Genomic DNA, 17,120 nt, shown 5'->3' on the forward strand with positions numbered 1-17,120 from the left:
ACCAAGAGAGGGGGAATGAGTGATTCATTGGTGGGGAGGAAAGGAGATTTCACCATCAGCATAGGAAGGGGTTCTTTACTGTAAGGACAGTCAGGTTATGGGATTCCCTATCAAGAGAGGGGAATGAGTGATTAGTTGGTGGGGAGGAAAGGAGATTTCACCATCAGCATAGGAAGGGGTTCTTTATTGTCAGGGAATCAGGTTATGGGATTCCCTACCAAGAGAGGGGGGTTATTTCACCATCAGCATAGGAAGGGTTTCTGTTACCTAGAGAGGGGGATGAGTTATTCCCAGCATGTTGTGTTTGTATCGGGGCCTCAGGACTTGCTGACAATGTTGCTTGTAGCTTTCCCTGCTGAATATCCTTATAAATCTTAGTTGTCAGGTTCTGATTCCCTAGTGACATGTGATTTGTCAGTCAATTGATTGAGCAGGAGACACCTCCAGTCTCACAGAGGAGAATCTGATCCGACCCCTGAATGTTCTGTTCTCTTCAGCAGCTAATTGGGGTCCCGGGACCCTGATCTGAGCACCCAGAGGTCACATGAGTCTCTCTAAGCTTCTGCTGGTGTCACTGATATTTATACCAGGGCTGTACAACCAGTATCGTTCAGTTGGGGTTAAACTACAACTCACAGTTTGAGAGCTGAAGTTGGATCATTAGAGATTGGACTCTTAAGGATCTTCCACTGGGGCCCCGACCGTTGCCACTAAAGAAGTCAGAGATCTGGCCGTGAAATTTTTATGATTCGGAGCCTTGTGGAAGTTTCTTATTTATTGATTTTCTGAGAGCAAAGGATTCTGGGAGAGCCGTGTGTTCCTGCTCTTTGAGTTATCACAGCCAGAGTTCTGTTCAGTAATTACCTGCAAAGATAGATTTGCTGTTGTACCTAAAGCCCGACGTTCTGTGCCGCACAAACGGGAAAACATTTTTTAATGAATTCCTGGGTGGATTTGCTGAATTTCACCAGAATACTGTATTTCAATGCACCGCGTTCCAGGCTGGAATTGCTCTATTTTGCTGTATTTCCCCGAAATCCTGTCCCAGTGGAGTTTTATGTACATTTATCAGGTAAGTCACACTATAACTACAGTAAGTCCAACAACTCGTTCATTCATCATAGCAATGCTACACCCTGCAGTTTCAAAATTGCTGCAGAAGCAAACCTAGGGACAGTTCCTGCTGAATTGTGCTTAGTACAGGGAATACCTATACTGTCATAGTTTTATGGGATCTCTCTGTACAGACTATGAGCAAACTTAGGGGACTGTTCCTGCTGAATTGTGCTTAGTACAGGGAATACCTATGCTGCCATAGTTTTATGGGATCTCTCTGTACAGACTATGAGCAAACTTAGGGGACTGTTCCTGCTGAATTGTGCTTAGTACAAGGGAATACCTATGCTGCCATAGTTTTATGGGATCTCTCTGTACAGACTATGAGCAAACTTAGGGGCTGTTCCTGCTGAATTGTGCTTAGTACAGGGAATACCTATGCTGCCATAGTTTTATGGGATCTCTCTGTACAGACTATGAGCAAATTTAGGGGACTGTTCCTGCTGAATTGTGCTTAGTACAGGGGATACCTATGCTGCCATAGTTTTATGGGATCTCTCTGTACAGACTATGAGCAAACTTAGGGACTGTTCCTGCTGAATTGTGCTTAGTACAGGGAATACCTATGTGCCATAGTTTTATGGGATCTCTCTGTACAGACTATGAGCAAACTTAGGGGACTGTTCCTGCTGAATTGTGCTTAGTACAGGGGAATACCTATGTTGTCATAAATTTTCTGGAGTTACAGTCGTGCAACAGCTGGAAGGTTGCAGAATAAACACCCCTATTTGATGTTACTTCCCTCACCCACTGACAGGCACCTTTCCTATAAAGGGTGCACCGAATCCACTATTACGGATTCGGCCGAACCCCCGAATCCTTTGTGAAAGATTCGTCCGAATACCGGACCGAATCCAAACCCTAATTTGCATATGCAAATTAGGGGTGGAAAGGGGAAAATATTTTTTACTTCCTTGTTTTCTGACAAAAAGTCACGCAATTTCTCTCCCCATCCCTAATTTGCATATGCAAATTAGGATTCGGATTCGGTTCGCCTGGCAGAAGGATTTGGCCGAATCCGAATTCTGCTGAAAAAGGCCGAATCCCGAACCGAATCCTGGAGTCGGTGCAACCCTACTTCCTATATACAGTCTATAACATTCTGATCCGTGGGAGAGAGTGTTATTCAGTGGGAGAGCAGATACACCACACAGTGGCCAAATATTTCTTTGAACAGAGAGACAGAGACAGAGCTCCCCTTCCCCTTCAGCTAAGGAACAGCAGGGATTGGAGGAGGGGGAGGAGGGAGACAGATGAGTTAATCAGTCCCAGCGACAGCTAAAAGCCCCCCCACCCCACATCTGTAGATACATTGCAGCATTTCTGAATATCAGCACCAACAAAATGCGCTGCGTTCTCTGCATGGCGCCACATAAATACTCCTATACATCTGTCATATACAAGATATCCTCATGTCGCTATTACAGTTCTAGAAATTTTTCATAAAGGAAAATATAATTATATCATATTTATATCACACACCTGCGTATTTAATTTCTTAATTGTAATTACATAAAGTTGCTTGATTTTCCCTGCAAATCTATCAGTCTCCTAAATAATGCAATTAGAAGGTCAACATTTTTTTCTGTGGTACTAAAAGTGGGTATCAGATCTGGGACAGAATGTTCTGTTATACAGATAGCTAGAATCTCAGCTGCCATAAAGCAGGACAGGACTGCTGCTTACAATGGGGATCAGATAGGATCTGTGCAGCCACTGGGACAGAATGTTCTGTTATACAGATAGCTAGAATCTCAGCTGCCATAAAGCAGGACAGGACTGCTGCTTACAATGGGGATCAGATAGGATCTGTGCAGCCACTGGGACAGAATGTTCTGTTATACAGATAGCTAGAATCTCAGCTGCCATAAAGCAGGGCAGGACTGCTGCTTACAATGGGGATCAGATAGGATATATATATATATATTTCTAAATAAATGGAAGGTTACTTAGAACCGTTTCTTAATCTTTTGATTAAGAAAAAACAGACAAGCGCGGTGGAGTTCCCCTTTAACTTGCAAAGTATCATTTCTAGTAAGTGTGAGGATTTTGTAGGGCTCTCTGTCCCAAGCCATAAATATGTATAATGAAACCCCTGAACACAGAACCCTGGGTGGGTTTTGATTAAACAATCAATAATTCATGGCTGTACAGACCAGAGCTGATGGCAAATTTGTTGCAATAGGAATCAGCAAACACATTGTACAAGTACAGGACAGAAATAACTGCAACTTTATTTCATCCCTATCACTGTGGCTTATGATTGGCCCATAGACACAAAGCTGGGGAGAAGCAAATATCACTAATCATTGGGATAAAACTCCATTTAAATAATTTTGCAACAATGTTTTCCAGATTTAAATCTTTGTTTCAATTTATTTCCAATCCATGAAATAGATCTTGAATCTGGAATGTCTAAAACTTGAGTCCGTCCCTTAGTCTGAAGCACCAGGATACCAAAACATTAAAAAAAAATAAGATAAAAGCATAACTTTTCTTTAATCTCTTTTGTGAACATAAGGGATTGTTTAATATTTCATAAATGACTCACAGGAGGAACTTCTGTCTAAAAGTCAAACTGCTCTCTACTGGGAAGTCCTTACATGGTCTCCAGTAAATGATACATTATTGATTAAACGCTAAAAATAAATAGCTACTCACATAGTTATAATAGTTACTCCAAAAATACACTTGAATGACTCAGTTTTACTCAGCAAAGAGGGACGGTAAGTTACTACAGGGGTGAATTGATATAATAGTCTCTGGGAAGGGAGTGTGACTGTGGGATAGCAGGTATACTAGGGAGAGATGGTGCCTATAGTAACAGTGGATAATAGTCTCTGGGAAGGGAGTGTGACTGTGGGATAGCAGGTATAGTAGGGAGAGATGGTGCCTATAGTAACAGTGGATAATAGTCTCTGGAAGGGAGTGTGACTGTGGGGATAGCAGGTATAGTAGGGAGAGATGGTGCCTATAGTAACAGTGGATAATAGTCTCTGGGAAGGGAGTGTGACTGTGGGATAGCAGTATAGTAGGGAGAGATGGTGCTATAGTAACAGTGGATAATAGTCTCTGGGAAGGGAGTGTGACTGTGGGATAGCAGGTATACTAGGGAGAGATGGTGCCTATAGTAACAGTGGATAATAGTCTCTGGGAAGGGAGTGTGGACTGTGGATAGCAGGTATACTAGGGAAGATGGTGCCTATAGTAACAGTGGATAATAGCTCTGGGAAGGGAGTGTGACTGTGGATAGCAGGTTATAGTAGGGAGAGATGGTGCCTATAGTATACAAGTGGGGATAATAGTCTCTGGGAAGGGAGTGTGACTGTGGGATAGCAGGTATAGTAGGGAAGAGATGGGCCTATAGTAACAGTGGATAATAGTCGTCTGGGAAGGGAGTGTGACTGTGGATAGCAGGTTATAGTAGGGAGAGATGGTGCTAATGTAACAGTGGATAATAGTCTCTGGGAAGGGAGTGTGACTGTGGGATAGCAGGTATAGTAGGGAGAGATGGTGCTATAGTAAGCAGTGGGATAATAGTCTCTGGGAAGGGAGTGTGACTGTGGGATAGCAGGTATAGTAGGGAGAGATGGGTTGCTATAGTAACAGTGGGATAATAGTCTCTGGGAAGGAGTGTGACTGTGGGATAGCAGGTATAGTAGGGAGAGATGTGTCTATAGTAAACAGTGGGATAATAGTCTCTGGGAAGGGAGTGTGACTGTGGGATAGCAGGTATAGTAGGGAGAGATGGTGTCTATAGTAACAGTGGATAATAGTCTCTGGGAAGGGAGTGTGACTGTGGGATAAACAGGTATCAGTAGGGAGAGATGGTGCCTATAGTAACAGTGGATAATAGTCTCTGGGAAGGGAGTGTGACTGTGGATAGCAGGTATAGTAGGGAGAGATGGTGCCTATAGTAACAGTGGATAATAGTCTCTGGGAAGGGAGTGTGACTGTGGGATAGCAGGTTATAGTAGGGAGAGATGGTGTCTATAGTAACAGTGGATAATAGTCTCTGGGAAGGGAGTGTGACTGTGGGATAAGCAGGTATATGTAGGGAGAGATGGTGCCTATAGTAACAGTGGATAATAGTCTCTGGGAAGGGAGTGTGACTGTGGGATAGCAAGGTATAGTAGGGAGAGATGTGCCTATAGTAACAGTGGATAATAGTCTCTGGGAAGGGAGTGTGACTGTGGGATAGCAGGTATAGTAGGGAGAGATGGTGCCTATAGTAACAGTGGATAATAGTCTCTGGAAGGGAGTGTGACTGTGGATAGCAGGTATAGTAGGGAGAGATGGTTCTATAGTAACAGTGGATAATAGTCTCTGGGAAGGAGTGTGACTGTGGATAGCAGGTATAGTAGGGAGAGATGTGTCTATAGTAACAGTGGGATAATAGTCTCTGGAAGGGAGTGTGACTGTGGGATAGCATGGTATAGTAGGGAGAGATGGTGCCTATAGTAACAGTGGATAATAGTCTCTGGGAAGGGAGTGTGACTGTGGGATAGCAGGTATAGTAGGGAGAGATGGTGCCTATAGTAACAGTGGATAATAGTCTCTGGGAAGGGAGTGTGACTGTGGGATAGCAGGTATAGTAGGGAGAGATGGTGCCTATAGTAACAGTGGATAATAGTCTCTGGGAAGGGAGTGTGACTGTGGGATAGCAGGTATAGTAGGGAGAGATGTGTCTATAGTAACAGTGGGATAATAGTCTCTGGGAAGGGAGTGTGACTGTGGGATAGCAGGTATAGTAGGGAGAGATGGTGTCTATAGTAACAGTGGATAATAGTCTCTGGGAAGGGAGTGTGACTGTGGGATAGCAGGTATAGTAGGGAGAGATGGTGTCTATAGTAACAGTGGATAATAGTCTCTGGGAAGGGAGTGTGACTGTGGGATAACAGGTATAGTAGGGAGAGATGGTGCCTATAGTAACAGTGGATAATAGTCTCTGGGAAGGGAGTGTGACTGTGGGATAGCAGGTATAGTAGGGAGAGATGGTGTCTATAGTAACAGTGGATAATAGTCTCTGGGAAGGGAGTGTGACTGTGGGATAGCAGGTATAGTAGGGAGAGATGGTGTCTATAGTAACAGTGGATAATAGTCTCTGGGAAGGGAGTGTGACTGTGGGATAGCAGGTATAGTAGGGAGAGATGGTGTCTATAGTAACAGTGGATAATAGTCTCTGGGAATGGAGTGTGACTGTGGGATAGCAGGTATAGTAGGGAGAGATGGTGCCTATAGTAGCAGGGGGGATAACAACCACATGCTACAAATACACATACCAAGTATCTGTGAATATTTAGGTGCCACTACCCTGCTGATGTCCAGGCACCCGTTAATAACTCGGGAATGGTAGAATAAATGGTACATTGGGTTTCAGGCAATCACTTTCTATGAGAATTTCTTTTTGTGCCCATTGATCTCAAGGTATCTGGAAATTAATTGTAGGAGAATGCACCGCTCACTAATAGTAACTGCAGGCCATTAGTAAACTAAATGTAGCCGAAGGTCACTGGTGCATTAATTAAACACTGAGGAGAATGTGCTTGTAGGTACAGTCTTGCAGGAACTTAGTGGTGCATTAATATCAAACAGAAGCAATGAGTAAGCTAAAAGTAGCTGAAGTTCCCTGGGGCAGAAACAGAAGCTGTTAGTAAGTCAGAGCTTGGTGTAAGTAGAGGTTGTCAGGTACTGTATAGTAAGTTGGGCTGTTAGTGTTTGTATTTATATACAGGGCGGGATTCAGAGGTCCCTGGGCCCCAGCTTTTCTGCACTGTCTGTCCTGACTACACGATAGAACGGCTGAATGTACAAATTTACACTATTAAATGTCAGTGATTGGAGAAAAGAAACGCAGAACTTGTAGAGAAATATAAACTTGATGGTGGTGCTGACACTCGGCAGGAGGAATCCGGTGGAGAAGCAGATGGGAAGGGCTGCCGCACACACAGCAATAAAAACGATATTACACTTGTGATGAAAAAGGGATAACGCAAGGTTAAATACACAAAACTGCATGAAATTATATCTTTCTGTGACTCTGTTACACAGCCGAGGAGCTTCTTACTCCTGCTATTGCCCTGGAGCAAATCCTTCCTCATAGTAAAGGGGAACTTCACCCCCCAAAACTGTTTTCCATTAAGAAAAAAATAAAGAGACATCTTGCTTATGTTTGTGTTGACCTCACTTGCCCCAATTACTAATTACGTTAATTACAAGACACCCATCCCCGTCCATGTGCCCAACCTTAGCAAGTTATTAATAGCTGGCAGGAGTAAATAGGGCAAAGTAAAGGCCCTCCAGTAGTAAGATGTCAGAAGTAATCAGACAGTGTCAGTTTTGCAGAATCCTCAGCCAGAAAAAAAAAACCACTTGTCAGCTCCCAGGAAAGGTCAGGGAAGAAATACAGAGTGTGAGCGGCCAATCAAGATCTGTCAGATTTGATCCAGATTACTGGAGTGTCACCAATCAGATAAGAGCTAATGATATTGGAAATATTACTAATCCATTCCAGCCATGGACAGCTCTCTGCTCATTAAACAGGACAGGCCTCTGACGTATGATGTAAATGGAGCCTTGTTTGATTAGTGTCCAGTATATTGCACTGCTGGTCCTGACTACTGGCTAGTGAAACAGCACAGCAGTAGTAGCGGCTGCAGGCCAATATCCCCAATGCAATGCAAGTTCTGTGATCGCCTGAGCAGTGAAGAATAGGAATCCTAGAACGTGCAAGGCATTGTGGGAACTGGAGGGGGTGCCGTCTAGTAAAACACAGGTACAGGCAGTCAGGACCTGCAGTGCAAGGAATAGCTTCTATATAAATAAATGGATATTGAGTTGAATTCTCTTCATTAGACAGTATTGTTTGGGTTTATATCCTTGATATTTCCTTGACAGCTCTGGTTCATTGTACCTATATCAGGTCCAACCTGCCCCCCTTGCACTGACTTAATCAGAAAGATTTTTAGGGCCCTCTCATTCCATAAAACCCCTGCAGTGAAACTGTAACACTCACAGCCTCTGGGTCTGCTGCAGCCCCTTCTGGATTGTGCTATTTTTGTTCAAGCGTCTGACACAGCTGGAAGAGATTTTACAAGGAACATCTGCAGCTTAACCCTCTGCTGCCCACAAGTAATGTAATGGTCCCTCCACTATCCTACGTGGTGTTATTTAACTCCGTAATTGCCGCACTACTGTGCCCGCTCTTCAATCAGCCCCCTCCCTCTCTGCATATAAATAGCCATGTCTCCTGTATTCACTCATGGCCTATCGACTACAGGATTCATAACGTGCCTTATAAACACCAGAACTGCCTCTTGTACTGCAGAAAGGGAACCCCAGGCCCCGTGTCTCCTGCTGATCCCCAGAATCCTTCTTGCTCATGTCCATTAACCCCAAAACTCATGCACAGCAGATGAACATTATATAAGCAGAGACAAGTGCCCCTCCAGCCCAGCAATGCTGGAAAGACCCTCGGATACAGGGAATCAAACACATAACACAATATATGTCCAGCATTTTACATTTCTTTTCTTATTGGGCCCCCTGTAGTGATAGGGCCCCAGGACAATGTCATAAAACAGTACAATAGAGGTCTATGAATATGACGCACAGAGAATAAAGAGCTGGACCTTGGGATTTGCTTATATACAGATAATATTAACACATTTTGCAAAAGGAATATTAACACTTTTCACTTGACTTTCCTCCTGCTCAGCTGATCCAGTAGCCCCAGAACCAATCAGAACCATCAGTACAAAGTACAGTTCTATTAAGTAATTTCATTACAAGTGTATATCATGCCTGAAACCAATCAGTCTCAAAATATCCTTCAGGCCTCTAAGGGGTTAACCTTTTTAGTCCATTTGGACATCGGATATAACATTACCCTTTAATCTTCTACAATAAGGATCTGTAAGCTTTGGGCCACCAGATGTTACTGTATAAAAGCACATCTGCTGTTAGGGAATGCTGGGAATTGTAGTGCATACGTTTTACAAACTGATGTCCTTAAAATTGTGGATGCTACAGCAGGGTGATTGTTGACTGTTACCCCAATATATACAGCATACAGTATATATAGATATATATATATATCTGTAACCTTGTTATGAGCTAAGGGGGCCCAGCCTGAAGGTCAGTTAGGGGGAGATTTGGGGTAAGTGCTTATTTGTGCCCTGGGTACCCCTGGAACTATAGCAGGGTGACACCCCAATGTTTCTATATATCTGTAACCTTGTTATGAGCTAAGGGGGCCCAGTCTGAAGGTCAGTTAGGGGGAGATTTGGGGTGAGTGTTTATTTGTACCCTGGGTACCCCTGGAACTATAGCAGGGTGAAACCCCAATGTTTCTATATATCTGTAACCTTGTTATGAGCTAAGGGGGCCCAGTCTGAAGGCCAGTTAGGGGGAGATTTGGGGTGAGTGCTTATTTGTACCCTGGGTACCCCTGAAACTATAGCAGGGTGACACCCCAATGTTTCTATATATCTGTAACCTTGTTATGATCTAAGGGGGCCCAGTCTGAAGGTCAGTTAGGGGGAGATTTGGGGTGAGTGCTTATTTGTACCCTGGGTACCCCTGGAACTATAGCAGGATGACACCCCAATGTTTCTATATATCTGTAACCTTGTTATGAGCTAAGGGGGCCCAGCCTGAAGGTCAGTTAGGGGGAGATTTGGGGTGAGTGCTTATTTGTACCCTGGGTACCCCTGGAACTATAGCAGGGTGACTGTTACCCCAATGTTTCTATATATCTGTAACCTTGTTATGAGCTAAGGGGGCCCAGTCTGAAGGTCAGTTAGGGGGAGATTTGGGGTGAGTGCTTATTTGTGCCCTGGGTACCCTTGGAACTATAGCAGGGTGACACCCCAATGTTTCGATATATCTGTAACCTTGTTATGAGCTAAGGGGGCCCAGCCTGAAGGCCAGTTAGGGGGAGATTTGGGGTGAGTGCTTATTTGTACCCTGGGTACCCCTGGAACTATAGCAGGGTGACTGTTACCCCAATGTTTCTATATATCTGTAACCTTGTTATGAGCTAAGGGGGCCCAGTCTGTAGGCCAGTTAGGGGGAGATTTGGGGTGAGTGATTATTTGTACCCTGGGTACCCCTGGAACTATAGCAGGGTGAATTTAACCCCAATTTTTCTCTATATCTGTAACCTTGTTATGAGCTAAGGGGGCCCAGCCTGAAGGCCAGTTAGAGGGAGATTTGGGGTGAGTGCTTATTTGTACCCTGGGTACCCCTGGAACTATAGCAGGGTGACTGTTACCCCAATGTTTCTCTATATCTGTAACCTTATGAGCTAAGGGGGCCCAGTCTGAAGGGCAGTTAGGGGGTGATTTGGGGTGAGTGCTTATTTGTACCCTGGGTACCCCTGGAACTATAGCAGGGTGACACCCCAATGTTTCTTTATATCTGTAACCTTGTTATGAGCTAAGGGGGCCCAGTCTGAAGGTCAGTTAGAGGGAGATTTGGGGTGAGTGCTTATTTGTACCCTGGGTACCCCTGGAACTATAGCAGGGTGACTGTTACCCCAATGTTTCTCTATATCTGTAACCTTATGAGCTAAGGGGGCCCAGTCTGAAGGTCAGTTAGGGGGAGATTTGGGGTGAGTGCTTATTTGTACCCTGGGTACCCCTGGAACTATAGCAGGGTGACACCCCAATGTTTCTATATATCTGTAACCTTGTTTGGAAAGACTGAACAGAAAAGGAGGTTGGACGTATATGGTGCATTGTGATGCCCCCATGGGGTATTTATACACAGCTCCTGCTTAGTCTTTTAATAATAGAATCAATAAACCAGCCATTTCTCTGAAACATGGATTTTTGCTAAATGCATCCCTATAGAGGCCGATGTGCATATTCACTTAGATACCAACGCGCTGTTATTTTGGGTAACTGTGTGCATTTTTGGCACAGCATCATTTAAAGCCCATCAATGTACAATTACTGCCTCTGCTGGAAAAAAAATCAAATTCCCCTTCACACGGTGTATTGAAGAGTATCCGGTAAGAGGTGTGGAGCACATTACTATAATTTGTGGCCAGAGGTTTGTAATAAGAGCAGTGAGGTGTACAGGAGAAGAGAAAATCAATCAGCGGAGCACAGTTAGGAGACGGGAGAGAGAAGCAGTGAGGAGGGAGAGGTGTGAAGCAAACAAGGTGCAGAGGGAAGGAAACATACTGAAGGGAAACAGAGCCAGAGGGAGAGTGATTGGGATACAGCAGAACCAGACACCTACAGGAGTTAATGACTCGTATGACAGATAATGGGTTACATGCATGGAATAGGCACCCAGCAGGGAAGGTACAGGTGTGGAATCCTTGAATGCCTGGACACATAGACGGCTAGAACAAGCAGGCTTGGATACTAAGTTTGGACCGAAAAAAAAATAAATCCTACTGGGAGGGGGTTAATGTAGGAAAATCATATTGTATATTATATTTAGGAGGGAAAGATGCAACTACAGAGGGTAATGCCAAATAGAAAGGAAAGCCAATAAATCTATTCAGGAGGGCAGGGAATCAATGCGCCTGCAAAGAGATGACTCTCTTAACGAGTGGAATCAATGCACCAACTAAAGGTTTTAGCAAGTGGGAGAACCCAAGTTCCGGAATACAGAGGCACCAATACATCTATAGATAGGAATCCTTACAGAACATGGGCAACGTTCTAGTTAAAAAGACAGCGTTTGGGAGATAAGGTGGTGGCGCTTCTACGTGTCATGGTGGCCAGGAGATAAAGCTAAATATTGAACTGAGGAGGAAAGTGCCCAGAACACAAATAAAACATTTTCCCCAGAGATGAGGAAGAGAAGGAGGTGAACTAAATACAGAGAATGGGGCTCAGGAGATGAGAGAAATTGTCTCATTCCTTCAGGAGGCAGGAGAAACAATCACCCCGAGAATCACAGTGTTGGGAAAAGCCAGCAGAGGAAATAATGTATCTATAAGGGATAGAGATCAGGAAACAGAGGAAATAATGTATCTATAAGGGATAGAGATCAGGAAACAGAGGAAATAATGTATCTATAAGGGATAGAGATCGGGAAACAGAGGAAATAATGTATCTATAAGGGATAGAGATCGGGAAACAATGTATCAATATGGGATAGCAATCAGGATATGAAGGAAACAATGTATCTATAAGGGATAGAGATCGGGAAACAGAGGAAATAATGTATCTATAAGGGATAGAGATCAGGAAACAGAGGAACAATGTATCTATAATGAATTGAGATCATGATATGTAGGAAACTATTTATCTATAAGGGATAGAGATCAGGAAATAGAGAAAATAATGTATCTATAAGAGAGAAATCTGGATAAAGAGCAAACAATGTCTCTAGCGAGGGTTAGGGAACTGGATAATATAATTAAATATTCCAGTAGCAGAGGAACATGGATGGTAGGGATGTAGCTAAAGCATAAACTGATCAGGGAGCAGAAGAAGCAATTTAATCCCTATGGTCTTTGGAAGTAGAAATGTTGTCACATCAAATGTAATTCAGGAGACTTATGAAGCAATGGATAGATCCTGGGAAACACAGACATGGGATAGTGATTGGGAAATCTTGCATGGGATTGTGTGTGGGAATTACAGTCACAAGAAAGTGTTTGGGAAATACAGGCCTGGCAGAGTGTATGGGACATAGAGCCCCAGTATAATGGAAGGGAGGTACAGTCACAAGACTAGATTTGGGGGGGGGGGCTGCAATCGATGATTTACAGAGAATAGGGGTTGTTGAAAAGGGGAATGAAGGGAAGCACAGAGCAGAGAATATGGTAAGCGGTAACTTGGAAATGGGAAAGGAATTGGGGTACAAAACTGGGGCTGTTCTGCTAAATGGCCAGGGAACAAACAAAAAGATACATTAAAAGATGAGGTTCAAGAACCTAGAGGAACATTCTGAAACATTGGAGGAGCAGAGTATTTAGGAACTGCTGAATTTAAGAGGAGAGGGTTCAGATAAAGTGGGAGCAGAGCCTTTAATAGGCACAAGAACTCGTAGGTGGATTAGTAGTGTCATCTACAGACAGAAAGATGCTCCAAACATGGAGCGGATTTGATCTTTGGAAAAGAAGGGATTAATGTGAGAAATGGCAGTGACAGGAAGGGTTAATTGGGAGAGATTTAGGCAGAAGCACAGAGAGATGAAAAGGGAGCAGATGATAAACAGAGAGGAGATTGTTGAGATTGTGAGAGAGACAGAGGCAAATCTGGAATGACAATGTCCTGGTTTAGAAATGTCCTAATGCTGAAATGTCCAGGGCTCTGTGTATGGGAGAACGTGCTGGGGTCAAGATCTAGGGCTCTGTGTATGGGAGAAGGTGCTGGGGTCAAGGTCTGTGTATGGGAGAAGGTGCTGGGGTCAAGATCTAGGGGTCTGTGTATGGGAGAAGGTGCTGGGGTCAAGGTCTAGGGGTCTGTACAGAGGAGCCAGGGGTTCTGTGCCATAAGGTATTGTAGTCACAGGGTCTGAGCCGGCGGGGGGGGGGATGTGCTGAAATTAGTATTAGGGGAAGGGAAGAATTCGACTATAAATGGTCAAAGGTCAGTAATTGAAAAAAGTTGAGGTGTGAGCAATACAGAGGGAAATAGAATGGGGTGTCAGTATCATGAGAGCCAATATCGGGGGGGTTTGGGGTGCTAGTGGTGGGGGATGAGCGATAGGGAGGGATGGATTTGAGGGTCACTATTTGGAGGGTGCCACATTGGGAGGCTGTAGGTTTACAGGTTTGTAATGCGGGGGCAGAATAAGAAGGGGTGGCTACAGGGACAGCATTAGTAATGGGGTGCAATGTCAGGTTCAGAGGTTGGTATTGAGGGTCAGTATTAGTTAGGGGTGGGTGCAGGGGTTAAGTATTGGGGGAAGATGTTAATATCAGTAAAAGGGGAAAGAGCTTCTCAAGAGAATAAAGTAAATAACAGGCAAATGTGAGGGGGTCGCAGAGCTGAGGGGTCTCAGAAGAAATAGCTGCACCAGTGAGAGATGCAATGGGGGTGCTAGGGAATTTTGGGGGGGGCAGGGGATGGAGGTTGGAGCCAGAAGGATGGGGGGGCACAAAGGATAATCAGTTCCGGACAAAACATTGAGGTGACACCAATTCAGTCCAACACCCCACCCTCTCACGAATTAGCCCCCCCAATCCTTGGAGCCAAAAACAAATCCGAGGAAAACCCACCAGGACTGGAGTGAAGTTGAGGGGAGACTCGGCATCAGGTGCAGGGAATGGGGGGGCATCAACACAACAACAACACCCCTTTATTATAATAACCGCCCTCTATACCCGCTACCACTATATGTCACACTCACCCAGTGCCAGGGGCAGAAGGGGCAGCAGGAGGGCACCGACCCCGGGCCAGATCATCTTTCCCATACCGACCCCGGGAACTCCATCTGCTTCACAAGTCGGGGTACAGCCCGGGGATCCCCGGAGTCCGGCAGAATTGGGGGAACATAACGCCCTCCTCCTCCTGGGCACGATCCCCCCTTAATGTCCAACAGCAGCGGCGGCGGCCGAGTGTGAGAGTCTGTCCCTCTGTGTCTCCTCTCACTGCCTGAAACAGCCACAGCCTCTGCCTCCCTCTCACTGGTACAGTCTCCCCTCCCTCCTGCTCCCTCTCCCCCGCCCCGGCTGCTCCACTCCCCCTTCTGTTCTTGCTTCGTTCTCTATCCCTGTCTGCTCCCCTCTCCTCTTCCCTCTCCCCCACTCACTCACTGAACTACTACCCCCCATCCCTGGCTGATCCCCCCTCTTCATTCCCCAATCTCACTTTCATTGCCCTTCTGTCCCCCCTTACTCCCTCTCCCCCAATTACTCTTTTATCCCCCATTTCCCACTCTCCCCCTTCCTCTCTATACAGCTCTGCTCCCCCTCCCCAACTTCTTTGCACCCCCATTCCATGAGTGCTCCACTCCTTTTCATAGCCCCACCCCCTCTCCTGAATGTTCTGCCCCCCCTCTTGTACTGCTCCCCTGAAAGCCTGAATATTATTACTATTACTAGTCTCCTGCTGGAATACCCACAACTATCAGTACCCAGTGCCTTCCCTCCTCTCCTCTTCCTTCCTCTCCATTTCTGACTTCTGAATTACCTACTACTGCCCTCCTACACCTCTCTGTTCCTCTTTCCCTCCATCCAACCCACCGTTATTTCTACATTCTCACTGTTTTGTCTCCCCCACCCACCCCTTTCTCCCATTTCCCAACTACTCACCTGCCCCTTTAATTTTCAACTCAACCACCATCTGTGCTTGGTGCTCTTGCCAGACGCGCTGCTTCCCCTCTCCCAGACTCCTCTGCTTCCCCGCTCCCAGACTCCTCTGCTTCCCCGCTCCCAGACTCCTCTGCTTCCCCGCTCCCAGACTCCTCTGCTTCCCCTCTCCCAGACTCCTCTGCTTCCCCTCTCCCAGACTCCTCTGCTTCCCCTCTCCCAGACCCCTCTGCTTCCTCTCTCCCAGACTCCTCTGCCTCCCCACTCCCAGACCCCTCTGCTTCCCCTCTCCCAGACTCCTCTGCTTCCCCCTCTCCCAGACTCCTCTGCTTCCCCACTCCCAGACTCCTCTGCTTCCACACTCCCAGACTCCTCTGCTTCCCCCTCTCCCAGACTCCTCTGTCTCCCCACTCCCAGACTCCTCTGTCTCCCCACTCCCAGACTCCTCTGCTTCCCCATTCTCTCACTCTGTCTCTTTTTTATTTTGATCTGCCCCCCCCCCCACCTTTCTGCTTGCTGCTTCCCTTGTTTCAGCAACTTCCCAGGTACTGCTGGGCCCTTCTTATGGGAAAACTTTATGCTTAGATTGAATTGCAACCAATTAAAAATTTGATTTGCTAATTTATGAGAGATATTTGAATAAAATGTTATTGCAATAGCTGATGGTGGCCCCCTTTTTCTGGTGGCCCAGAGCAAATGCACCTTACATTGAAAATAGGTCCTAAGATTTCAATACACAAAAACCTAAACATCACCCCCCCCATTGCCCAATAATTAGTGACTGTCTATGCCAGGGGTCCCAAACTATTGTACCCATGAGCCACACTAAAAAGTGTTGGGGAGCAACACAAGCAGGAAAAAAGTTCCTGGGTTGCCCAATATGGGCTTTGATTGAGCTGGAACATTACAGGAGGTTCTGTTTGGCAGTACAACCAAAACGTGCCTGGAATTCAAAAATAAGCCCCTGCTTTGAGGCCACTGGGAGCAACATCCAAGGGGTTGGGGAGCAACATGTTACTCACGAGCTACTGGCTGGGGATCACTGGTCTATGCCATCTTGCAGTAGCCCCTTTGGCATTTGCCAGAACTCACAGACAGTCTGGGCCTGCACTGCTTCTCTTGCTCTCCTCTCAGCTCTACCTTCTTCTTCTTCTTCTTCTTCTTCTTCTTCTTCTTCTTCTTCTTCTTCTTCTTCTTCTTCTTCTTCTTCTTCTTCTTCTTCTTCTTCTTCTTCTTCTTCTTCTTCTTCTTCTTCTTCTTCTTCTTCTTCTTCTTCTTCTTCTTCTTCTTCTTCTTCTTCTTCTTCTTCTTCTTCTTCTTTTCTTCTTCTTCTTCTTCTTCTTCTTCTTCTTCTTCTTCTTCTTCTTCTTCTTCTTCCCCCCTCCTCTCTGCTTGGGGGAACATACCTGTAGCTGTTGCCCTTTCTGTAACACCTTATGCTCCCTTCCAGCTTCCTCCCTCCAGTTCATTTAGTTTAGGGAATAATGTGGCCCCACATCACCCCCAATGCCACTACATCAAGGGCAGCTCTGGTATCAGAAATGCATTTGTGGCAAATGCTTTGTGGTTTAACATTCACTGGTGTCACATGAGAACTTCAATTAATAAACCTGATCGTTTCAAAGTAAATGATTATTGTGTAGCTGAGACTCAGAGAAATGTGTGTATCATCTATGGAACAAGAGCCACACACTTCATAAACAGACAGAGACATCATTATTGGGTAGTGTTACAGTGTTGCCTTGCATTAGTGATGGTTAAAATTTGCGAAATGGCGCCG

General features: G+C 45.3%; 1 protein-coding gene across 1 annotated transcript in view; it reads right to left on the reverse strand.

Moving 5' to 3' along the window:
• Positions 1-14,711, reverse strand: part of igsf21.L (immunoglobin superfamily member 21 L homeolog) — a 269,491-nt gene extending 254,780 nt beyond the window's left edge. The window contains 1 exon segment of the mRNA NM_001092775.1: positions 14,440-14,711. Coding sequence (NP_001086244.2) covers positions 14,440-14,503 — 64 coding nt within the window. The 5' untranslated portion in view covers positions 14,504-14,711.
• Positions 14,712-17,120: the final 2,409 nt, after the last annotated feature.

This window comes from Xenopus laevis, chromosome 7L, assembly GCF_017654675.1.
Source record: "Xenopus laevis strain J_2021 chromosome 7L, Xenopus_laevis_v10.1, whole genome shotgun sequence".
NCBI lineage: Eukaryota > Metazoa > Chordata > Amphibia > Anura > Pipidae > Xenopus > Xenopus laevis.